Source organism: Camelina sativa, chromosome 14 (genome assembly GCF_030686135.1).
Source record: "Camelina sativa cultivar CO46 ecotype springtype chromosome 14, ASM3068613v1".
Lineage (NCBI taxonomy): Eukaryota > Viridiplantae > Streptophyta > Magnoliopsida > Brassicales > Brassicaceae > Camelina > Camelina sativa.
The window spans coordinates 32,848,715-32,868,799 of record NC_141893.1 but is presented as its reverse complement, the minus strand read 5'-3'; the positions used below and the strand labels follow the sequence as shown (position 1 = coordinate 32,868,799).

The window sequence follows — 20,085 nt, the reverse complement described above, 5'->3', positions numbered from 1 at the left end:
GGCGCAGTCACAGAGCCGTGCCTAGAGAAATGGAAGTCGAAGGCGATATCCTGAAAAAAACTCGAAATAATAATTACCAAATCTAATTAACAAAAAAGATAGAATACAAGTGAAATCTTATTTTTGAAACATAATTTTTGTTTTATATATAAGATGATCTGTTTTGTTTCTTCATATAATAGCAAGTGCTCTGTTTTTTACTTTTATTTATATTTTTAATAGTTTATTTCAATAAAATTTGTTGATTTGCCCAAAAACAATTTGATGTGGTCAAGCTAGTATCATCCATAAGAAATAATTTTGCATAATAGATCTTCTAACTGCCCATTTGTTTTGATTTTGTTGTTCGATCGTTTGTTCTTATAAAACCTATGCCATGTGATTATTATTTTTTATTTTAAAAGATATTATTGTGGAAAAGTAAGGATTTTGAGTTGTTAAGCAATCCAATCATTGTGGCCACACTGCATACGTGCGCTTATTGTTGTGTACAACTGTTATAGTAATGTCTGTTATACTAAAAGAGAAGTACAACTTGTATTTCGGACGAAAATATCCTTACACCAACAACATAAAAAACAACTAGAACAACGTTAAATATGATTTTATTATTAATTGGGTCGGGGCAAAATTAAACAATTAACCCAAAACATCAGTCGGATAATTTAAAAACTATTAGTGTGTTTTAAATGGGTATCGGGTATTAAGAATTTGAATAGTGGGTTTTAAATAAATGGATATCGAGTATTAACAATTTGAATGGGCTACAACATCAGTCGGTTGTTAGCAATACCCGAAATTTACCTACTTATCACGCAAACTTTGGCGAAAATTATGCTATTTAATCTCATCAATTAATTTAAGAGATATCAATCTCCTAACAAAATAAGGAAATCTTACTAAACTACTTCTTTATACACGTACTATATTTCCTTAGTCGAAGTATTCTAAAATTCATTCCTTACTTACATATACAAACAATATATACGAAATATTCCCCAAGATTTTTTACTACTCCATTTTGCAGAATTATCGGCTTTTGCAGAATATTCCCAAACTTATAATTCCACATTATACCTACTTTTGCATACGTCAAGCGCTTCTATAACTACGATTTTACTAATCAAAGGTTCATTCATCATACCTTCAAAAAAATTTCCCTTCTGGCTTTTATCAACTCTTCTCCAATAGCTGCTGTCGTCGCTGCTACCACAAATTTACTGTCAATCAAACCATTCAAAATCCTTATATATATATGTGTGTAATCATGTTTAACCCAGTAACCATGTTCATTTGTTTTGAAGGAACCATGTATTGGTTTTACTACATGTACAACGAAACACCATCTCAATAAAGAAGAAGAATTTTCTACTGCGCTATGTTCTCCATTTCTACAAGTTAACAATGGCGTTTCACATACTTTATAAACCTATAAAAACAAAATCAAGCTTATTCTATCAATCTGCACTCAGGAGTCAAGACTATATCTATTGGGAAAGAAATGTAGCTTACTGGGGAAAAATTAGATTGTTCAGTTGTCGAATATGGAGACATGCAGGTCCTCTCAGGTTGTATCTGTTGTGGTTTCACCCTTGGTAGCGGAAGGTAGTGATCGAATTGGCCATGAATCGGGGGATCTCAAGAATTATCTTTGAATATGGCTCTCAACAAATTAATCAGAGCAATTCAAGCTTCTCGGATCTTCATGGTATCTCCGACATCTGGAGTGAAATGAACAATCCACTTCACCGGAACTCTCACAGTTAGCCGGATTCAATCTCCATAATTATCAGATCACATCAATCAAAACCACCATGATCTCTGCTTTCAAAATATCTATTTCTACGATTGGGCTTTGTTGGTTCAATTACAATCATTTGTGATGGTGCTAATTAACCATGGGCCATGGCCTTTAAAACTATTTAATTAGGAATCGACCATATCGTTTTAATTCAACTAATTAACAAAACAAAAACAAAAATTGAATATGATATAATCGAAACAAAAATAGTATAAGGGGACTAGAAACTAGAAAGGGGTTGGTGTAAAATAAAATAAAAATCTAGAAAAATTAGAATATATATATATATATATATATATATATTTTAATAAAAGATAAGACTAGAAAGATTAGCTTTTTTTTACATCAAAGATATAAATATATTTTTCGGCCAAATGAATTGGAATCAACTAAATATATTTTGTAATATTATTAAAATAATGCTCTTAACAAATTCTCTAATGCAATCTTTGTAATCTTTCTTAAACAAAATATTTTGGGTTTTCTATACGAAGAGATTAGCTTACATGTAATGTAACTTTGTACATATTGTAATCCGTGTCCAATATCATTCTAATACAGTAATAATTAAGTTTAGCAATATATGTATTTTGTGTCGAAACTCGAAAGATATGGACTATGGAGGATAATAATTCTTCTATTTAAAAATGCACAATAATAATTACAAATCCATTGTAAACACAGTCCAACTAACTAATTAACTAATAACTTACATATAATACATCATATATAACACAATTTTAAACTATGAACTAAAACATCTGTATATAAATTATGGAAAACAAAGTCGGTAAATAGTTTATTGTTCATGTATACGATGCATAGACTCATAAATCCAGATTATTATGTTTTTGTCGCATATCATATTAATAAATGCAAACTTATACAGCCAAATCTTAAGTAAATTTCTGTTCAATTCGATTCATATTCCCTCCTACAGTTCCATTATATGTTTCACTCTCTTTCGTTCCTTTTAATTATATAAAATAAAAAATATTTATTTATAAAGGAGTGTTATATTTCAAACAAACTTATTACACAAATAGCAGATATCTCGTGAAGTATTTGTTTTGAAAAGTGCGGTAAGCCACACTAAAATGAATTAAAACTATAAAACTTTTATATATGTAATTTTATGTAAGATAACTGAAATATTACAGCGTGGATCCGATTCTAGTTTGGCCAGTAGAAATAGAACGTTTTAGTGTAACTACTTCAGATAGTGATAACGAACTACGTTGCCTATATACCGAACTAAATATCTCTACAGTGACCGGTACTCACTACGAAACCGGAAATACATTTTTAAATTTACGGTTCGCATATCTCCTCGAGTTCAATTTGGTGATCGGACTTGATGTCAAGCTGAAAACTAGTCTTGAGACACAAGAAAGAAGAAACTAGGGTTCTATTTATAATATATATAAATTAATGAGACCGAAGTGATGTATCAGCAATTCAGCATGAAGTGGGAATAGAAACAAAGGTTTTTGGACTGTATACGCTCGTGATAGAAGTTGTAAAACATGTACTAACGGTGAAGGAAACACAAATATTGTAAAATTGCAAAACCACTCTTTAAAAAGAATTCGATTGGGCAGCATTTTGGCTTCTTCATCGATCATTAATAGCTTTGGTCAAAGAAGACGTTTTCCAAAAAGGGTCAAAATAATGAGTAAGTATCATAGGAAATTGTAAAACAAGTAAATTCTTCCCACAACCCTTATTATAAAACAAAACCTTTACGAGAGAGAGAGATATAGAAAGAGGAAAAGAGAAGCTAGGTTTTCCTTTTGCAATGCAGATTTCTATTAAGACTTTGAAGGGAAAGAGCATAAACCTAGAGGTTGACGATAGCTCCAACTCCATCGACCTCAAGATCCATGGGGAGCCGATGCGTGGATTGGTTTTGCGTCTGGGTCCTGTTCCGGATCCTAGTCCAAGTGAAGCCTTTCGGATTTTTGTATCAACTCTCGGAGGTACTACTTCTACCTTCATGGTTAAGAGGTCCGTTACCATTGGAAAAATCAAGGCCAAGATTGAGGAGAAGGATGGCATTCTAGTGAAAGATCAGATATTGATATTTGAAGGCAAGCGGCTCGATGACAGTCTCACCATAGCTGACTGTGATATCGAGGATGAGTCGACACTTCTCTCGATGGTAGCTCAATGCGGTTGCTAAAATGTCTCTCTGTTTATTTTCCAAAACTTTTATCTATATCAGTTCCAAATACATGGTGTTCGATTTCCAAACACTATTCAGTAGATGTTTGATTCATTCTGTGTCGTGACAAGGAAAATAAGAATTATAACCGGCCATTACTACTTAATACCTGAAAGAAAAGCGCAAGAAGCCAAGAACGATAAGATAACGATTACATCTCGTAATATCAATTTTCTCCAGTGCATGCCTAACTTGACGAATCAAACACAAAAATCTAACTAATGTGATTATGTAACATAGTCGCAAAAAAACATGACGATTTGGATTAAGTGATAAGTACGGTTTAAGAAACTAAATTACAGTAAACATTTTCTAAAACATTGGTTAAACTTAAGGCTAATAATGACTGATATAAAAATGAGTATTATTCTGTGATCTAAAAGACAATGTTTTACGTAATTTAAGAAGTACCGAAAATAGATATTTCCATCGAAACTAATCATTTGTCTCTTTTAATTTGTATGTAGAATACACCGGTGTTAAAAAAGAATACTTATTTACGTACGTTGCTTTCCAACTTTCAGAAAAAATATTAGGCAAAAGCATACTAATAATTGATGAACTAATAATTCAATAAAACTTCCCCTTTTTTTTTACTGATGACTGACGAAAAATAAAAAATTACAAATGGCAAAATTGGAAATCGTAAAAAAGAAACGAAAAGGCAATTACGTTTTTACAAATCACAACCATTCATGTTATAGGAAATTGTAATTCAAATAAACGGTCAATATAACAAACTATTATGGGAAATTGTAAATGAAAGCAAATTGTTCACTCTCCAGTCTCCAAAGCTTTTTATACTATTATTTTATCAATCACTCTCTAAACATCTATAAAATAAAACCCCAAGAAAGACAGACACGAGAAGTGTTGCAATGCAGATCTCGCTTACTACGGTGAAGGGAAAGAACATAAACCTTGAAGTGGAGGATAGCTCGGACATCATCGACCTCAAGAGCCATGGACCTACACGTCAATTGGTTCTTGGCCTTGGTCCGGATCCTGGTCCGGGTGCAGTCATGCGGATTTTTGTATCGACTATAAAGGAGAAAACATTCATCCTAGAGGTTAAGGGGTCCGATACCATTAAAAATGTCAAGACCATGATCCATGATCAAGGAGGACCCCCAGTGGACCAGCTGAATCTGAACTTTCATGGCACGAAGCTTGAAAACAGTCGCACCATAGCTGACTACAACATCAGACCCCGCGCGAACCTTGTCATTATGCAGAGTGGTTGTATTTGCTGAATGTCTTCCTTTATATTCTCTAAAGGCTATCTGTTCTAGCTACTTGGCGTTTTGTTTTAAACACAATAAGATGTTTTAAGCTTTCGTTTTTGCCAAAAACTTTTTGGTAATTTTCCCTGACTTGATCACAACTCACAAGGAAATGTAGTTGAAATATTTTGAATGATCTTCTTTTTAGGTATCAGTTTAGAATTTAGATCAGTTGATATTTTTATATTACCATAAGCTTAAAAATAGATTATCAGAAGGATTAAAGAGAATAGGACTAATTAGCTCCGGAAAAAAAATTTAAACAAATTTACCAATTTAAATATTAAAAAAAATGAAAATGAATATCTTATTAGGGTCAAAAGAAGGAATTATATAAGAGACGTTGGACCACTAACAAAAAACATATGCAAAATCACGTATGGGTTTATCATTTGTGTTACCTTTCTTTTGAATAGACCAAACTGTTAAAGAATAGCAGTAAATTTTACATAACTTGCTGCGTGAAAGATTGAGTTGAAGAAAAGAAAAAAAAAAATGAGCCTTCAGATCTAAGGCTGATTAATTGAACTAATTGTAATCTAGACTTTATATCTTCTGATTTGTGTTACATGATAAACCCATGATTTACCTTCCTATGCATGTTACTTGCGGTCTAGTAACTGTGATTGTAGTTAAAATTCTTCTTTTGAGCAGATTGTTCATATTCTTGCAAACACTTATCAATTCTTAGTATTTATAAACAACACAAAGAACATGACTACTAGTAGCTAGGACTATACAAGATAGTAACCTCGTCTTTTATTTTAATAGCTAGGACCTATATATGTATGTATACATCGACAAAATCTACTTCAATTCAAACAGGGTTTTGAGATTATAAGGTCCGGTAACATTTGACGGTCCACTCCAAATAAGCTCTGCGATCTGTCGATGAGCCTTCTCTGTCAAATGAAATGAATCGAAAAACAAGTAATCCGTAACGTTTTCACATAACTCGTAGCCTTGTGCTGGTCCCAAAACTCGGCCTCCACACGTATTGATTCCCCTTAATGGTCCAGTCCCACAACATGCCTTCTTCCCTTCCTTAAACTCTTCCAACCAAAACAAATTAAACACAAATTAGAAATCTTACATAATTACATGTAATAACCATATAAGTTTTACCGTATTTTGAAGGATTGTTGATTCTTTCGGATAAAGAAGCGTGATAATCGTGAAGGGCGTATCTGAATCCGGATAGTTCGTGCTCCAACTGCCTTAAAACATTAGGAAACTTCTTGTTATGCAGATTCATCAACTCGGTGAGTGGCTTGAAACAAGATCCTATCTTTGTTCGGTCTATAATCAATGAGGCTGGTGCACAATCATACGCTCCCAAATTCAAGAATCCAAACTTTCTTCCTCCAATTTTATACACTTCCTAAGGACACAGAAACACGTTCTCTCATTTCAACAAAAAAAAAAAAAAAATTCTTTTGAGAATTATTTCGATATACTTTTATTTACCTTGATTGCAATGGTTATGTTACCAATAACTAAACCGGAGTAATTCTCTTTGGAATTGGATTGGGAAGTTGAAGAATTTGCAAAAAGGGACGGATAAATATAGTCGTTGGCTCCAATATGAAATAGATAAACTGCTCTTGAGAAAACCCTCTTAGCCTCTGACTCTCCTAACTCAGATCTCAACCTCTTTTCAACGTTCTTGAAGTTATTTAACTGTGTCTCCAAATTTATCACCTTGAACAGTGAAACAAATTAGAAAAAAAAAGAATTTCACCGTTTTATTATAGATATGTAATAACTCGTGCTAACCGATAAAATATATAACTTTACCATTCCGGGAAAGGTTCCGACCAAAGCTCCGGCACCACCTGAAGCAAAATTTACCCCATAGGTAAATTGGTTATTACCGTTACTTGGTTGTAGATTTGGCGGGATCAACGGTAACCAAGCGTACTCCGTTGCCATGTAAGTAGAAAAAACTGTTAAACACTAAGTAATTAATGAGAAGACAGTGTAATTATAGAATCGAACACTTTATAATTTTTACCGAGAAAATCAGGAATCAAACGTCCGTCGGAGATTCTTCCGGTGGGATTTTTGAACGTTGTTTGGCCGTACGGCCAGAGATTAGCTCGGAATCTTGAGAAAGTATCGATGTAGTTATTATTTCCGGCATCGAACAGAGAATCTCCAAACACGAACAACGCGGCTTGGTTCGTTACAAGATTGTTGCTGTCTTTGCAGATGATAGACCCGATCGATAGGATTATTGCGTAAACGAATAAGAAGACCGAAACTAATCTTGAGGTTTTCATGTTGAAATGCTGTCTTCTTGGTGTTATCGTAAATGATATGTGTTGTTTATATATATAAATGCTCTGTTTTGTTTATAGATCATAGGTGATCGCTGTAGATAATGTGTTGTTTACTTTCAGATTTTTGGTTAGTTTTTCTTAATTCATGTAGTCAAACTGTTTTACACTTTGAATTTTCGAATTCGAAATGTGGTTTATTATTAATTAGTGAAGGTGTGAAAGTTGACGAAGATAGCCTCACGATTTATATTAATCCATCTGTTTCTACCTGCTCATTTTTATATAAGACCGACTAGTCAAAATATTCATTTTTTTTAATGAATGTAAAAATATATTTAAACCCAAAAAAAGTCTTTTTTACAATAAATGCATCCTTGTTTTAGACTTTAATCAAAAAGGTATAAAAGAGTTGAGAGATATCAGACTAAGAATGAGAAGCAAGCCAGAGTTAAAGCCCATCCGCAAACTTCGTAGTATGCTGCTGCAAAGTAAGAAGCTTGTTTCTGATCAATCGATCAAGGAACTGAATGTACTAGGATTGCCTCCATGTCGTCGACGGTTCCGCTCCAACCAAATGGTATGGACTGTGGCTTGAAAAGCAAGGCGTAAGAGAAAACAAACAGTGCCCTTAACATTCGTACCCGAGAGGAGGATCAAGAGCTGCGAGAGTTGAGTTGAGTAAAATTGAGGGCAGAGGGAACGAGCCATAGCCTGCCAAACACGTGAAGTGTATCCACAGTCAAAAAACAAGTGAGAAACTGTCTCCAGCGGGGCACTGCAGAGGCCACAAGAAGGGTTCAGACCCCAATTCCACTGCAGCATGCGATCCCCGGTATTGAGTCTCTGACGGATCGCTAGCCATAAAATAAAAGAGTGCTTTGGTATAGAGTATTGAAACCAAACACTCTTATACCAACCCACTTGTGACCCTTCACGACGAAGCTATAGCCAAGTCTCAGTGGTGGAGAACTGAGAATCATAGGAATTGTCTGACCGCCGCCAAAGAGCAATGTCGGTGTGTTCACATGGACCACGAGCCTGTAATGCAGTTATTTCTGATTCAACCTAGGTCAACATGACAGATCGCCGACGACGGACTGAGTGGTCCTGCAGGACCTCTGCAACTGTTGCCTGCGAAGTGATTCCAAGATCAATGAAACCTCCTCCCCCAAGCAGAGGAAAAAGGCAACCGAGGGAAGACCAATTATCATGCCAAAAAGAAGTAAGCATACCATCACCAACTTCCACTTTATGAAATTCTTTTGCAAGCGCCCTATACTTGAGTAGTTTTTTCCACATCCAAGAGCCCCTGGTGGTAGACTCTTTTACTGACCAAAAAGAAGCCCCTCTTAACAGCTCACACTGAATCCAATTAACCCAAAGAGAGCATGTGGCCGAGACTATACGCCAAATCAGTTTGAAACAGCTAACTTTGTTGTCCTCAACAAGCGACCTCAACCCAAGACCACCTTCCTCCTTAGGCATACAAACATCTACCCACGCAAGTTTATTTTTCTTAGCATCAAGCTCTGGACTGGACCAAAGGAAAGCATTGCAAAGCCGTTCTATCTCCTGGACGCATGCACTCGGTAACCTGAAAGCAGAAACCCAGAAGTTGGTTAGACTTGCAATCACTGAACGAAGCAGTTGCAACCTCCCCGCAAAAGAGAGGAATCGATTCTTCCATGAGCCAATGCGACTACAGATCTTTTCGATGAGTGGAGCACAGTCATGGACCGTCATTCGTTGGGTGAGCAGGGGTAGCCCTAAATAACGAACAGGCAGAGAACCAGAAGCAAACGGGAAGCGGACAAGGATGTCCTCCCTAGTGCGACCAGTAACCCCTGCTAAAAACAGAGTCGATTTCTCCAAACTGATTGACAAACCCGAGATTGCAGCAAAGTCCCTAAAGACCTCTAGAATACCTTCCATAGAAGAAGCTTTCCCATCAGAAAACACCATGATATCATCCGCAAAACAAAGGTGGGTAAGGTTTAGACTACGACAACGGGGATGATAGCCAAACTTACGCGCAGCTGCATCACGGTCAAGCATAGCAGACAACACGTTCATACAAATGACAAAGAGGTAGGGAGACAATGAACAACCTTGACGCAACCCTCGCTCACTATTAAAAAAACCCGTGGACTCTCCATTCACCTGAACCGAGAAAGCTGCTGTAGACACACAAAGGTGAATCCAGTGAATGAACTCATCCGGCAAACCAAGAGCGGATAATACATTTAAGAGAAATGGCCACTGCACCAAGTCAAAAGCCTTTGAAATATCTATCTTCATCGCACATCTGGAGGAAACTTCCTCCTTATGATAGTCCTTGACAAGTTCTGTAGCAAGAAGTAAATTCTCCATGAGTAAGCGGTCCTTTATGAAAGCAGATTGGTTCGGATAGTCTTGAGACGGTTCGCCAAAAGCTTGGAGATAATCTTATATAAGACATTACAGCAGGAGATTGGTCTGTAATCCTTCATTGCACAAGCCGAAGTGGTTTTTGGTATAAGAGCCAGGATTGTAGCGTTAACACCCTTTGGCAAAAAACCAAATGCAAAAAAAGATTGGACAGCCTTTGTGAGATCCGAAACAAGGATAGACCAAGTACTTTTGAAAAACTCCACCGTGAAACCATCTGGACCCGGAGATTTGTTTAAAGGCATGGAGAAGAGAACTTGTTTCACCTCCAGTGCTGAAACCTCTTGAAGAAGTCGGCTTTGCTGATCCGCAGAACATCGAAAAGGTAACAGAACCCTTAAATCTGCAACAGAGATACCAGTGAACTCAACTGGTTTATGCGTTAGCAAATGTGTAAAAAACTGAATCCCTTCAGCCTTAATATCATCCATAGCAGTTAGACAATTACCATTAGGGTCGACAATCTCATGAATCGAGTTCTGCGACTGGCGCTCTGTGATGGCATTGTAAAAAACTCTGTTATTCTTGTCTCCCACATTCAACCAGTGAAGTTTAGAGCGTTGCTTGAGAAATCGCTCCTCCAAACCTGTAACCCGCTCCCAACGAGCATGAGCCGCTGCTTCCTCCGCCACATCCTAAGGCGTAGGATGCAGGTGAGACGCTGGTTGTTTTGCACAAAGATCCTCATAAGCAACCATTGCTCGCCGAGAAATATCAGCCAGTGTGTTGCGACTTTGCTCTCGTAGAACATGCTTTAACTGCTTTAGCTTCTTGCTTAGAAAGAACAAAGAAGACGTAGAAAGATAGAGAGCTGGAGTAGTCTGCCAATAGTCTGCAACACTCGGTAGGAACTCTGGTTGCGAAGCCATGAGATTAGTAAACTTAAAAGGTCCCTTCTTCTGCTGCATTTCAGAATCAAAGTAAATCTTGCCACGGAGATGATCAGAGCATCCCCCAGCCTCCACCAAATAGTAAGAATGTGGAAAGGATTGAGACTAGTCCACATTATGAAGAACTCTGTCTAGCTTCTTACAAATAAGACCATTCTCTTGATTATTACTCCAGGTAAACAAAGGACCCAAAGCTCGCAACTCCAATAAAGAACAATAACGTACCACGTCTTGAAAATCACGCATCCCAGAGGTTAACAACGGAGTGGAGACAGCATTCGAATGCTCCTCAATGTCCAGAGTTTCGTTGAAATCACCAAACAGAGCCCACGACTTACCCTGAAAAGAGGCTAAGTCATGCTGCCTCCGAATATCAGCCCAAAGCGCTTTCCTTTCCGCTGCAGTATTATACGCATATATACAAGAGCACCAAATCTCATCCACACCACCACTCATCTGAACAGAACAAGTGATCATCTGCCCACTCTTGAATACAACCTGAACCTTTGTTTGCGGGTTTGACACAAACCAAATCCTTCCCAACCAACTGAAACCATAGTTAGACACAAGGTGCCAATCACCAAAAACCTTTTTCATTACACGATCCACATTTTGCTCTTGAACCTTCGTTTCCAAAAGACAACCAAACTGAAAACCATTCTTCCTTACCCACTTCTTGACAACATCCTGTTTATTTGACTTATTAAAACCCCGAATATTCCAGAAAAATCCCGACATTAACGGTTGCGAGAAGAGTTCTTTCTGCCAAAACTTCGAGGACCAGCGTCCTTGGTTTTTTTAGATGAGTCAGACAAAAACTTATGAGCATCCTTTGAATTCCTCGGCTGCTGCACACGAAGAGTAACAGGATCCTTAGGCACTGACAGCTGGCGAACTGACTCAAAGACAGACTTATTTCCTGTTGCAGAGACAGGAGGAGCTCCAAATTTCTCAACTGCAGCAAGCACGGCATCAGGTTCAATCTCCCCTTCCTCAGTATCTCCCAAAGTAGCGAACCGGGAAGGAGAAGCAATTTGAACCGCACCATAAACTATTTTTTTTTTCATTGCTTGTGAGTTTTTACCACCCGAAGTAGTAACTTCTGTCCACTCCTCTGCAGTCCCCGAACCCTCCTTCTCAGTAACCAGTGGAACAGAAGATGCATCAGAGCTGGGATCCGTAACGTGCCCCGCACACTTCACCACTGGCAGAGTAGTGTCCGCCAGAGGCATAGTTTGCTCAGGCAGAGTAGTGTCCTCTCCTTCCGCAGGCATGGTGTGTTCTACAGGCTTAGGTTGCTCCACCACTGGCGTGGTGATCGACACATTAACGCAAACAGTAACAGCCGCTTCCGTCAAAACAGGTTGAACGGAGACAGGGAACGAAGATGCAGTTGCTAGCTTTGCCAAACAGCCGTCAACAGAGTGGCCCCACTTCCGGCAGAAACCACAACGATTAGGCAGCCAAGGGTATTCATATTGCACACAGGCTTCAACTCCACGCACTGAAAAATAGTACGTTTTTGGTAGCTCGTGCATAAGATCCACTTCCACAAAAATCTTAGCATCATCAAAATTAGTAACTAGCTCAGTGTCCGGGTGCAATCTCTTAGGGTCACCCACCGGACTTGCAAGAAAGCTAAGCCCCTCCCAGGTGAACATTGAATGCGGAACATTCTTGATTGTAACCCACAAAGGCATTGTGCGAATCTCTGGTTGGGCCTCCTCTGCTATCGGAGACCACTTCGAAACCATCATTGGCAAAGCACAGATGTTCCACATACCCCTACGGAGTGCTCGCAGGCGAGCAGACGCATTACGGATACGGAATTTGACTGTTGTTTCATTGACTGCATAGACATCGATCTTAATGTTTTTATCCCCCAAATCCCAGATCTTGTTTACAATAACATGGATCTTGGCTACATGAGGCGCTTCAGACGGAAACCTACCAATGAGAAAATCCTCCCACAAAGGCACCGAATCCTTGAGAATAGCATCTGGAACAGCGACCGTGGTCTTTCCATCTACCATCGAAACTTCAAAATCAAACTTCGTGAGGCTTGGCTTACTTCCTACGACATTAGCATAAGATTTAGGAGTCGTAGCCTCCTTCTACGGACTGGAAACAGTATTCGAAACCCCGACAGTACCCTCCACCATCATGAGAAACTCCGACGGCCAACTGCCGAGACGCTGTGGAACGTGCAGCGCACGACAAAACCCTAATCGCCTTCAAAATCGCACCCTTACTTACATATCTTTTTTTCCCAAAAATAAAAATAAAAAACAAGAAAAAAAAAAGGAAAAAAAATATTCATCTACTTCATCAGGGTGTATAAAATTCTGTCATCATCATTCATTACGTCTTGTTGAAAGTTTAGCATATATATATATAACTGGAAAATGACACATCATGTGCGACGTGGAAGAAAGTTACGTACAGGGCTAGGAGGAAGCGTTTTCTTGTAGATCACTCTAGTGGATAATTAATAGGGAATAAAACATTGCAACTTTTTTTTGATTTATTTATCTGGAAATATTATTTTGACCCTGATAGACATATTCTGGAAAAATAGAGCAGCAGTTTTATTAACAAGACAAGGTGGCGTATATTGTAAAAGAAAAGAAGATAGTTCATAACAGTTGATGCGCCAAAACAATTCTATAATTGATAATGGAAGAAATGGTTGTTCATGTGTAGGAAAGATGGAGAAATTAAATTTTTTTTTTTAAACCTTTGATTAAGAAGTAACAGTAATTGAACTTTAATAGTCGATGTTTATTGACCCATAGAACTTTAATACGGCGTGTTTCCTTTTTTTTTGTTACAATTATTGAAAAACTAAATTTGTAATAGCATGTAAAGGAAACCAAAGAGTCACGCACTACTTAAACTTCACAACGGTCGATTTACAGCCGAGTCAAGACGGCGTTTCAAAAAGCAGTCAGATTAGTAAATGACTCAAGTATGGGAAATTGTAAACAAATAAATTCCCACAAAGGTCCTTTTTTTGAAACCCTAAGACATTCAGAGTATAAGAGTTGGATCTGCTTTGATCTCATATTTCGATATTGTTTAGCAGCATTTTTCAAATTTACTAGAGTACGTGGTAGAATGCGGATCTTTATCAAGACTGTCAATGGGAAAACAACGATCAAAGTAGAGGACGTCGATAGCTCCAAACCCATCGACCTCAACATCGACGAAGAACCGACTCGTCGAAATATTCCACCGAACGTTCGTCATGGGAAAGTCGTGCAGCGTTTTGAAAAAACTCGGGATGGAAAAACAACGATCTACTTAGAGGTCGATAGCTCCAAAACTATCGACCTCAAGATTGACGAAAACCCGACCCGTCGAAATAATGGACCGGACCTTCGTCGTCACGGTGAAGGCATGCATATTTTTGTAAAGACTTTGACAGGAAAGACCATAGACTTAGAGGTGGAACACTCTGACACTATTGATAATATCAAGGCCAAGATCCAGGATAAAGAAGGCATTCCACCGGACCAACAGATGCTAATCTTTGCCGGGAGGCAGCTTGAAGATGGTCGCATTTTAGCGGATTACAATATCCAGAAGCAGTCGACCTTTCACTTGGTACTCCGTCTATAAGACTTGGCGGCAAATTTGGAGTTTTATATTCGTATTTCTATTTTCTTGGTAGTAAAGTCAGTGTTTTAATAAATTCAAGATATCTTGTATATTGTTTTTGCTTATTTTCTCTCTTTTTAAATAAATTAATCAATAGTCGTTGGATCTTTCTGGTTTATGCGTCACTAACTCACTTCCATTGTTTGTTTTGCGACTGGTTAAAAATAATGGTTAGGATTTATTCCCTTTATTTTTCTTTGCATGGTCATAGAAGCAAACCCGTAGAACCGACGTCGATGATCTTTTCTTCTCGCCATGAAGACAACTAATTATCTTTACCATTTTCGGACACTTACGTCTCAAAAACTTGGCAGTCTATCGGATGAGTCAAAGATGCTTAATACTATTATATACAGGAAGCCTGTAGTTCCACTTGAAGAAACAAAATTTGGTCCTCATAGAAATAAAGTCAAGATGTTTTGTATCTTTTTCTTATTCTCTTTTTAATCAAGACATTTTGATTAACTTCTCATTCCCAATTTTCTAAAGATACCATATATACTCTATATATAGAAAAACCTTTTCATCATTTTCTTAGTCATATAGGAAAATTTTATTCCAGCTAAAATTTTGAAAATACATTTTTTTCAATACTAGTTAGTGTAAACATATTAATATAATTAGTATATTGTTAAATTTAAAATTTGTTGTGGCTTCCAACTTAAAAACCGATTGACAATCAGTGGATTGACCATCCCATCACATTTTCTAATATGAGATCTTTCTTTACACGCCCCCTTGAGATAATGCTCTTTTCTTTAGCTAACTCAATAGAATTAGGCTTTCCTTTGGGCCATCAATTAATAGGGTGATCAGGTCACTTTTCCGAATGGATTAATTAACGGACCAACGTGTGTAAGTTCTGATACGATATTAAATTAGAGTTTGATGTGGACTTATAACTCAAAACCAATTGACAACAAATAGATTGGCTCTAATCTCTTATATATTATTTAAGTTCCATCACTTTTTCCAATGTGGCATCTTTTTCCACATATATTTTCATTTAAACTACAATCTATACTATGAAAGATGGCCAAGTCTTTCCATTTGAGTGACACGTCAGCAGTGGAGAGGGTGCCACATGTCTATGCTCATTAAAAGCAAACAGACCTAAACTAAAAGGAATATGAAACATCTTCCATGTATTTTATTCTTTTTTCTATATCACAAAAACTGTTTTAATACTTACATAAAAAAAATTAGAGAATCTTAGAACATATTCCAAAAAAGTATATGCATCACCAAAAGACAAAAGGGCATCAGGAGTGAATCAAATAGCCACTTTTTCCTCTTGGCATAAACCATGAATGTATGGACATAAGGTTTATGCGTTGCAATTTTGTCAATAGTTTGAAGAGTTGCAGCAGTAATCGAGATATTTGTTAATATTGTAAAGAAATTCAAGAAAGTTTGTCCCTAAAGAAATAAATTTTTATATATAAAGAAGATTGGGGTTTTGTTCACTATCAAATGGAAAATAATTGAATAAAACTGTAAAATGTTGGTTTAGAAAAATACAGAGACAAAGAGGAATGGATAAAATTCTTATTAAAAAAAAATTATAGCGTTATATTCAAGAAATTGAAAAGCTAATATGAAAGGAAGATGTCTATCTTAATTATATCTATTAAAGACTTAGCCAAACTGTAATTCTTGATAAATAAAAAATATTTAACATAAAATTTGAATTCATTAACAATCCAAGATTCTTTTGTTTTACTTGAATAACAGAAAACTTTTAATGACTTTATAAAACTCTTAATCCAATAACACTAGATTTATCAAGATTTTAGATAACTTTTTACAAATCCACAACCAATAACACCAAATTTTTAAAGAGTTTTTAAAAGTCTTGATTGAATAACAACATATTTTATCTAATTTTTAAAGTCATTAAAGTTCTTTCTAAATCCTAAACCAATACCTTCTCGAGTGTTTCATCTATACTATTAAAAGAGAAGCATTTTTAATAAAAAGACATAAGGTTAGAGATTATTACAATGAAATGCCACTCAAATAATAATAAGGATATGTATAATCCTTAAAGCCAAACAGAAATAATTAATGAGGAACTACATAACCAAACAAATATTATATGTGATACGTTTAGCCAAAAACTCAGAACCAAACAGATTGATATTTAAGTGTAGTAGCCAAACAAATATTAAATGATTATTAACACATAAAAATCGGAAATAAAAAAAATGGTAACACAATATTCGTTTGTATATGCCATTAAATCTAAACAAATCTATCCACGTAAATTAGGTACTACACTTAAAGAAAATAAAATCAACCCACGTAATTAGCACATCATACTTTATTTCTTTCTTTATAACATTACAATTATTTTGCTAATATTAGGAAAATTCAATCTCTTCTACAAAAAATATATATATGCGACTTCTTTTGTTGTATAAATATTGCAGTAATCTAAATCATTTTCAACTCAACAAAAACTCTCAAATCTATTTTACGCTAAAACCAAATTTTTTTTTTTGTCAAACAACCAAAACCTATTAGCTTCTTGTGTTGTTTGTTAAATCTTTTTTTCCATGTTGTTATATGCATGTTAACATGTTCCGTTTAATCTATGTCTCTCTTCTAGATTTTTATTTAAATAAACTAACAACTACAATGTGTTTATGTAGGTTTTACAGTAAACGTAGCTGGAGAAGCCTAAGGAGCCATCTCCTAATTTAAGATCATAACTTTAAACTTTTTTATACAGAGGTTATAACATATGCTGATTTTTAGGGTGGTCTCAGTTTTCTAAGTATAGGTTTAAGAGCATGAAGGGATGAATTATTTTTAAATAAGACAATGAATTCTGAAAGTATTCCAGAACCGGTATGAGTTATCATTTTCTATATTATTCTGTTTTTGTTTTTTGATTAAATAGTTTCAGTTCAATTTATAAAGCAACTGAGCGTGCATATGCTTATGTTTCTTTGCTTCCTAATATGATAAACAAGTTATAAGTGTAAAGGTTATTAACACAACAATACAATAGATATCTTATGTTTTTGTGACAATTGGTTATTTATTTCTAAATTATTAGCCATTTAGTCATTTACATTTTGTTGTCAGTAATGTTATTTTATGGTATAAACGGAGATTAAATGGCTACTAAACCTAAAAATTATGTAGAAAGCCAACTCAACATAAGACAAGGATCACACAAGAAGCAAGTTTGAAACCATTTTAAAATAGCTTGAAATCTATTCAAAAACACACATAACCCTCGATTGGTGGCTTTTAAGGTTTTAAAAGTATTTAAAAGTCTTATAAATATTTTATTTGCCAATCAAGCTTTTCTGATTTTTTTAATTTTTAAAGTTTCAACAGTCACATATTTTTATAGGTTATTTGTAAATTTGTGGAAATAAACAAAATATAATTAACCAGTTTTTTTTAATCCAGTTTCATATCTCACGAGTTTAATATAAATTTAACCAGTCACCAATCCGTTTCACATTCTATTCGGATCTATGGTCGTGTGAAATCTAATTTTATGTGAAACTTTTATTATTTCAAACATTGATATATTGGATGAAATTAAACCAATATAAGTTTAAACTATAAATACTATTACCAATAATTATATCAATATAACATCGCACAAACATAATATATTACAAAGTTCAAAGAAAAATTAGTTTTGAAATCAACCCCGCACGTATGTGCGGGTCTGAATCTAGTAGTATATAATTGAGAAGCTTAAGTATAAATATATCTAATTACTTAAGTTTTTTTTAATGAATTAATGTAAAATTTATTCAACCAAAAACCTATTTTTTACAAAATATGCATCCTTAGATCCACTTTTCATTTGAAATATTTTTTTAGAAGTTTTAGACAAGAATCGTAGAACGTTTAAATCTCTCAAAACAAAATTGTTCATGCATGTATCTAATAATTCAATTACAAAATGAGAAAACCTATGTGAAGTAATCAACTTCAGAATTAGATTTTTCAAGATTTTCACAATTAAAAAATAAAATAAAAATAAACTCTATGTAAAGAAAAAAAATTAGTAAGAAAATTGTTTAAAAAACAGTAAATCATCTAGTATAATTATTTTAGCTATCACACTAGTTAGTTTTGATGCGAGAGAACAGAGTAAAGAAAAACATGACTTCACATTACTTTGAAGTTTTAGATCTACAAATGAACGAAAATGTTTGTAACAAATGAATATAATCAATATCCATATGTATTATATAGTGTAATACATTCAAATCAAGGTATCTGAAATAACTTGTTAATACTGTATGGGGCAACCACTAGTATTAAGAAAAAAAAATTGATTAAGAAATAACAGTAATGGAACTTTAATAAATGTTTGTTGACAAAGAACTTTATAATACGACGTGTTTATTCTTTTACAATTATTGAAAAACGAAATTTGTAAAGGAAACCAAAGAGTCATGCACTACTTAATTGGTTTCTTCACGACGGTCGATTACAGCCGACTAGCCGAGTACTCAAAACGACGTTTTCAAAAAGCCGTCAAAATAATAAATGAAATAGTATCGGAAATTGTTAAACAAAATAAATTCCCACAAAGATCTAGTATAAGACATTCAGAATATAAGAGTTGGATGCTTTAGTCTCATATTTCGATATTGTTTAAAACTTTTCAAATTCTTTGGAGTACTTCGTGGTCGAAAATGCAGATTTCTATCAAGACTGTCAATGGGAAAACAACGATCAATCTAGAGGTCGATAGCTCTAAACCCATCGACCTCAAAATCGACGAAGAAGCTGCCCCAACCCACCGAAATATTCGACCGACCGTTCGTCATAGTACAGTCATGCGGCGTTTTGAAGATCCTCGAGATGGAAAAACAACGATCAACTTCGAAGTCGATAGCTCCAAAACTGTCGACCTCATGATCCACGAAGATCCGACGACCCGTCAAAATACTGGACCGGACCTTCGTCATTGTGAATTCATGTATATTTTTATAAAGACTGTGGCAGGAAAGAGCTTCCCCTTGAGTGTGGAAAACTGCGACACGATTGAAAACGTCAAGGCCAAGATCCAGAAGAAAGAAGGCATCCCAGTGAGCCAGCAGACGCTGTTGTTTAAAACCAAGCAACTCGATGATGATCTCAGAGTAGACGACTACAGCATCCAAAACGACTCGATCCTTCACTTGATATGTCACTAAGACTTGGCGACTAATTTGGGATTTCATATTCGTATTTCTCCTTTTTCTTGTAAAAGAATATATGCCATTATATGGATTTTTAATCATTTCAAGATGTTTAGTATCTTGTTTTTTTTAAAAAAAATTCTCTTTTTAATCAAGACATTTGAGCAACTTCTCCTTTCCAATTTTCTAAATATACCATATTATATTCTATAGAAAAGAAAACCCTTCTAGTTAGCCATATAGGAAAATTTTGTTGGAAATACATATCTTGTTGACTATTTTCAGTACTAATTAGTGTAAACATATAACTTACTATTACCAATTCATCTACAATACAACTTGGCTATCACGCT

The 20,085-nt window shown here is 35.4% G+C and overlaps 5 protein-coding genes across 6 annotated transcripts; 4 read left to right on the top strand and 1 right to left on the bottom strand.

The window, feature by feature from the left end:
• Positions 1–3,599: 3,599 nt before the first annotated feature.
• On the top strand, positions 3,600–3,983 carry LOC109128606 (polyubiquitin-like). Its single transcript, XM_019235299.2, has one exon. The coding sequence runs from the start codon at positions 3,600–3,602 to the stop codon at positions 3,981–3,983; it is 384 nt and encodes a 127-aa protein (XP_019090844.1).
• A 920-nt stretch (positions 3,984–4,903) lies between these two features.
• LOC104742916 (polyubiquitin-like) lies at positions 4,904–5,388 on the top strand. Its single transcript, XM_087486625.1, has one exon. The coding sequence runs from the start codon at positions 4,904–4,906 to the stop codon at positions 5,276–5,278; it is 375 nt and encodes a 124-aa protein (XP_087342751.1). The 3' UTR covers positions 5,279–5,388.
• A 584-nt stretch (positions 5,389–5,972) lies between these two features.
• On the bottom strand, positions 5,973–7,699 carry LOC104742917 (GDSL esterase/lipase 3-like). 2 transcript variants are annotated; one of them, XM_087483798.1, is made up of 5 exons: positions 7,323–7,699; positions 7,106–7,254; positions 6,776–7,009; positions 6,434–6,689; positions 5,973–6,352 (listed from the first exon to the last, which is right to left on the bottom strand). In XM_087483798.1, the coding sequence occupies exons 1-5, from the start codon at positions 7,588–7,590 to the stop codon at positions 6,255–6,257; spliced, it is 1,005 nt and encodes a 334-aa protein (XP_087339924.1). In that variant the 5' UTR covers positions 7,591–7,699; the 3' UTR covers positions 5,973–6,254. The 2 variants fall into 2 exon arrangements, with proteins under 2 accessions (XP_087339924.1, XP_087339925.1); XM_087483799.1 differs by having other exon boundaries at positions 5,980–6,360; positions 7,106–7,228; positions 7,309–7,699.
• A 6,325-nt stretch (positions 7,700–14,024) lies between these two features.
• On the top strand, positions 14,025–14,528 carry LOC104744157 (polyubiquitin-like). The gene has a single exon (XM_010465169.2). The coding sequence runs from the start codon at positions 14,025–14,027 to the stop codon at positions 14,526–14,528; it is 504 nt and encodes a 167-aa protein (XP_010463471.2).
• Positions 14,529–19,243: 4,715 nt separating this feature from the next.
• LOC147928943 (polyubiquitin-like) lies at positions 19,244–19,747 on the top strand. Its single transcript, XM_087486333.1, has one exon. The coding sequence runs from the start codon at positions 19,244–19,246 to the stop codon at positions 19,745–19,747; it is 504 nt and encodes a 167-aa protein (XP_087342459.1).
• Positions 19,748–20,085: the final 338 nt, after the last annotated feature.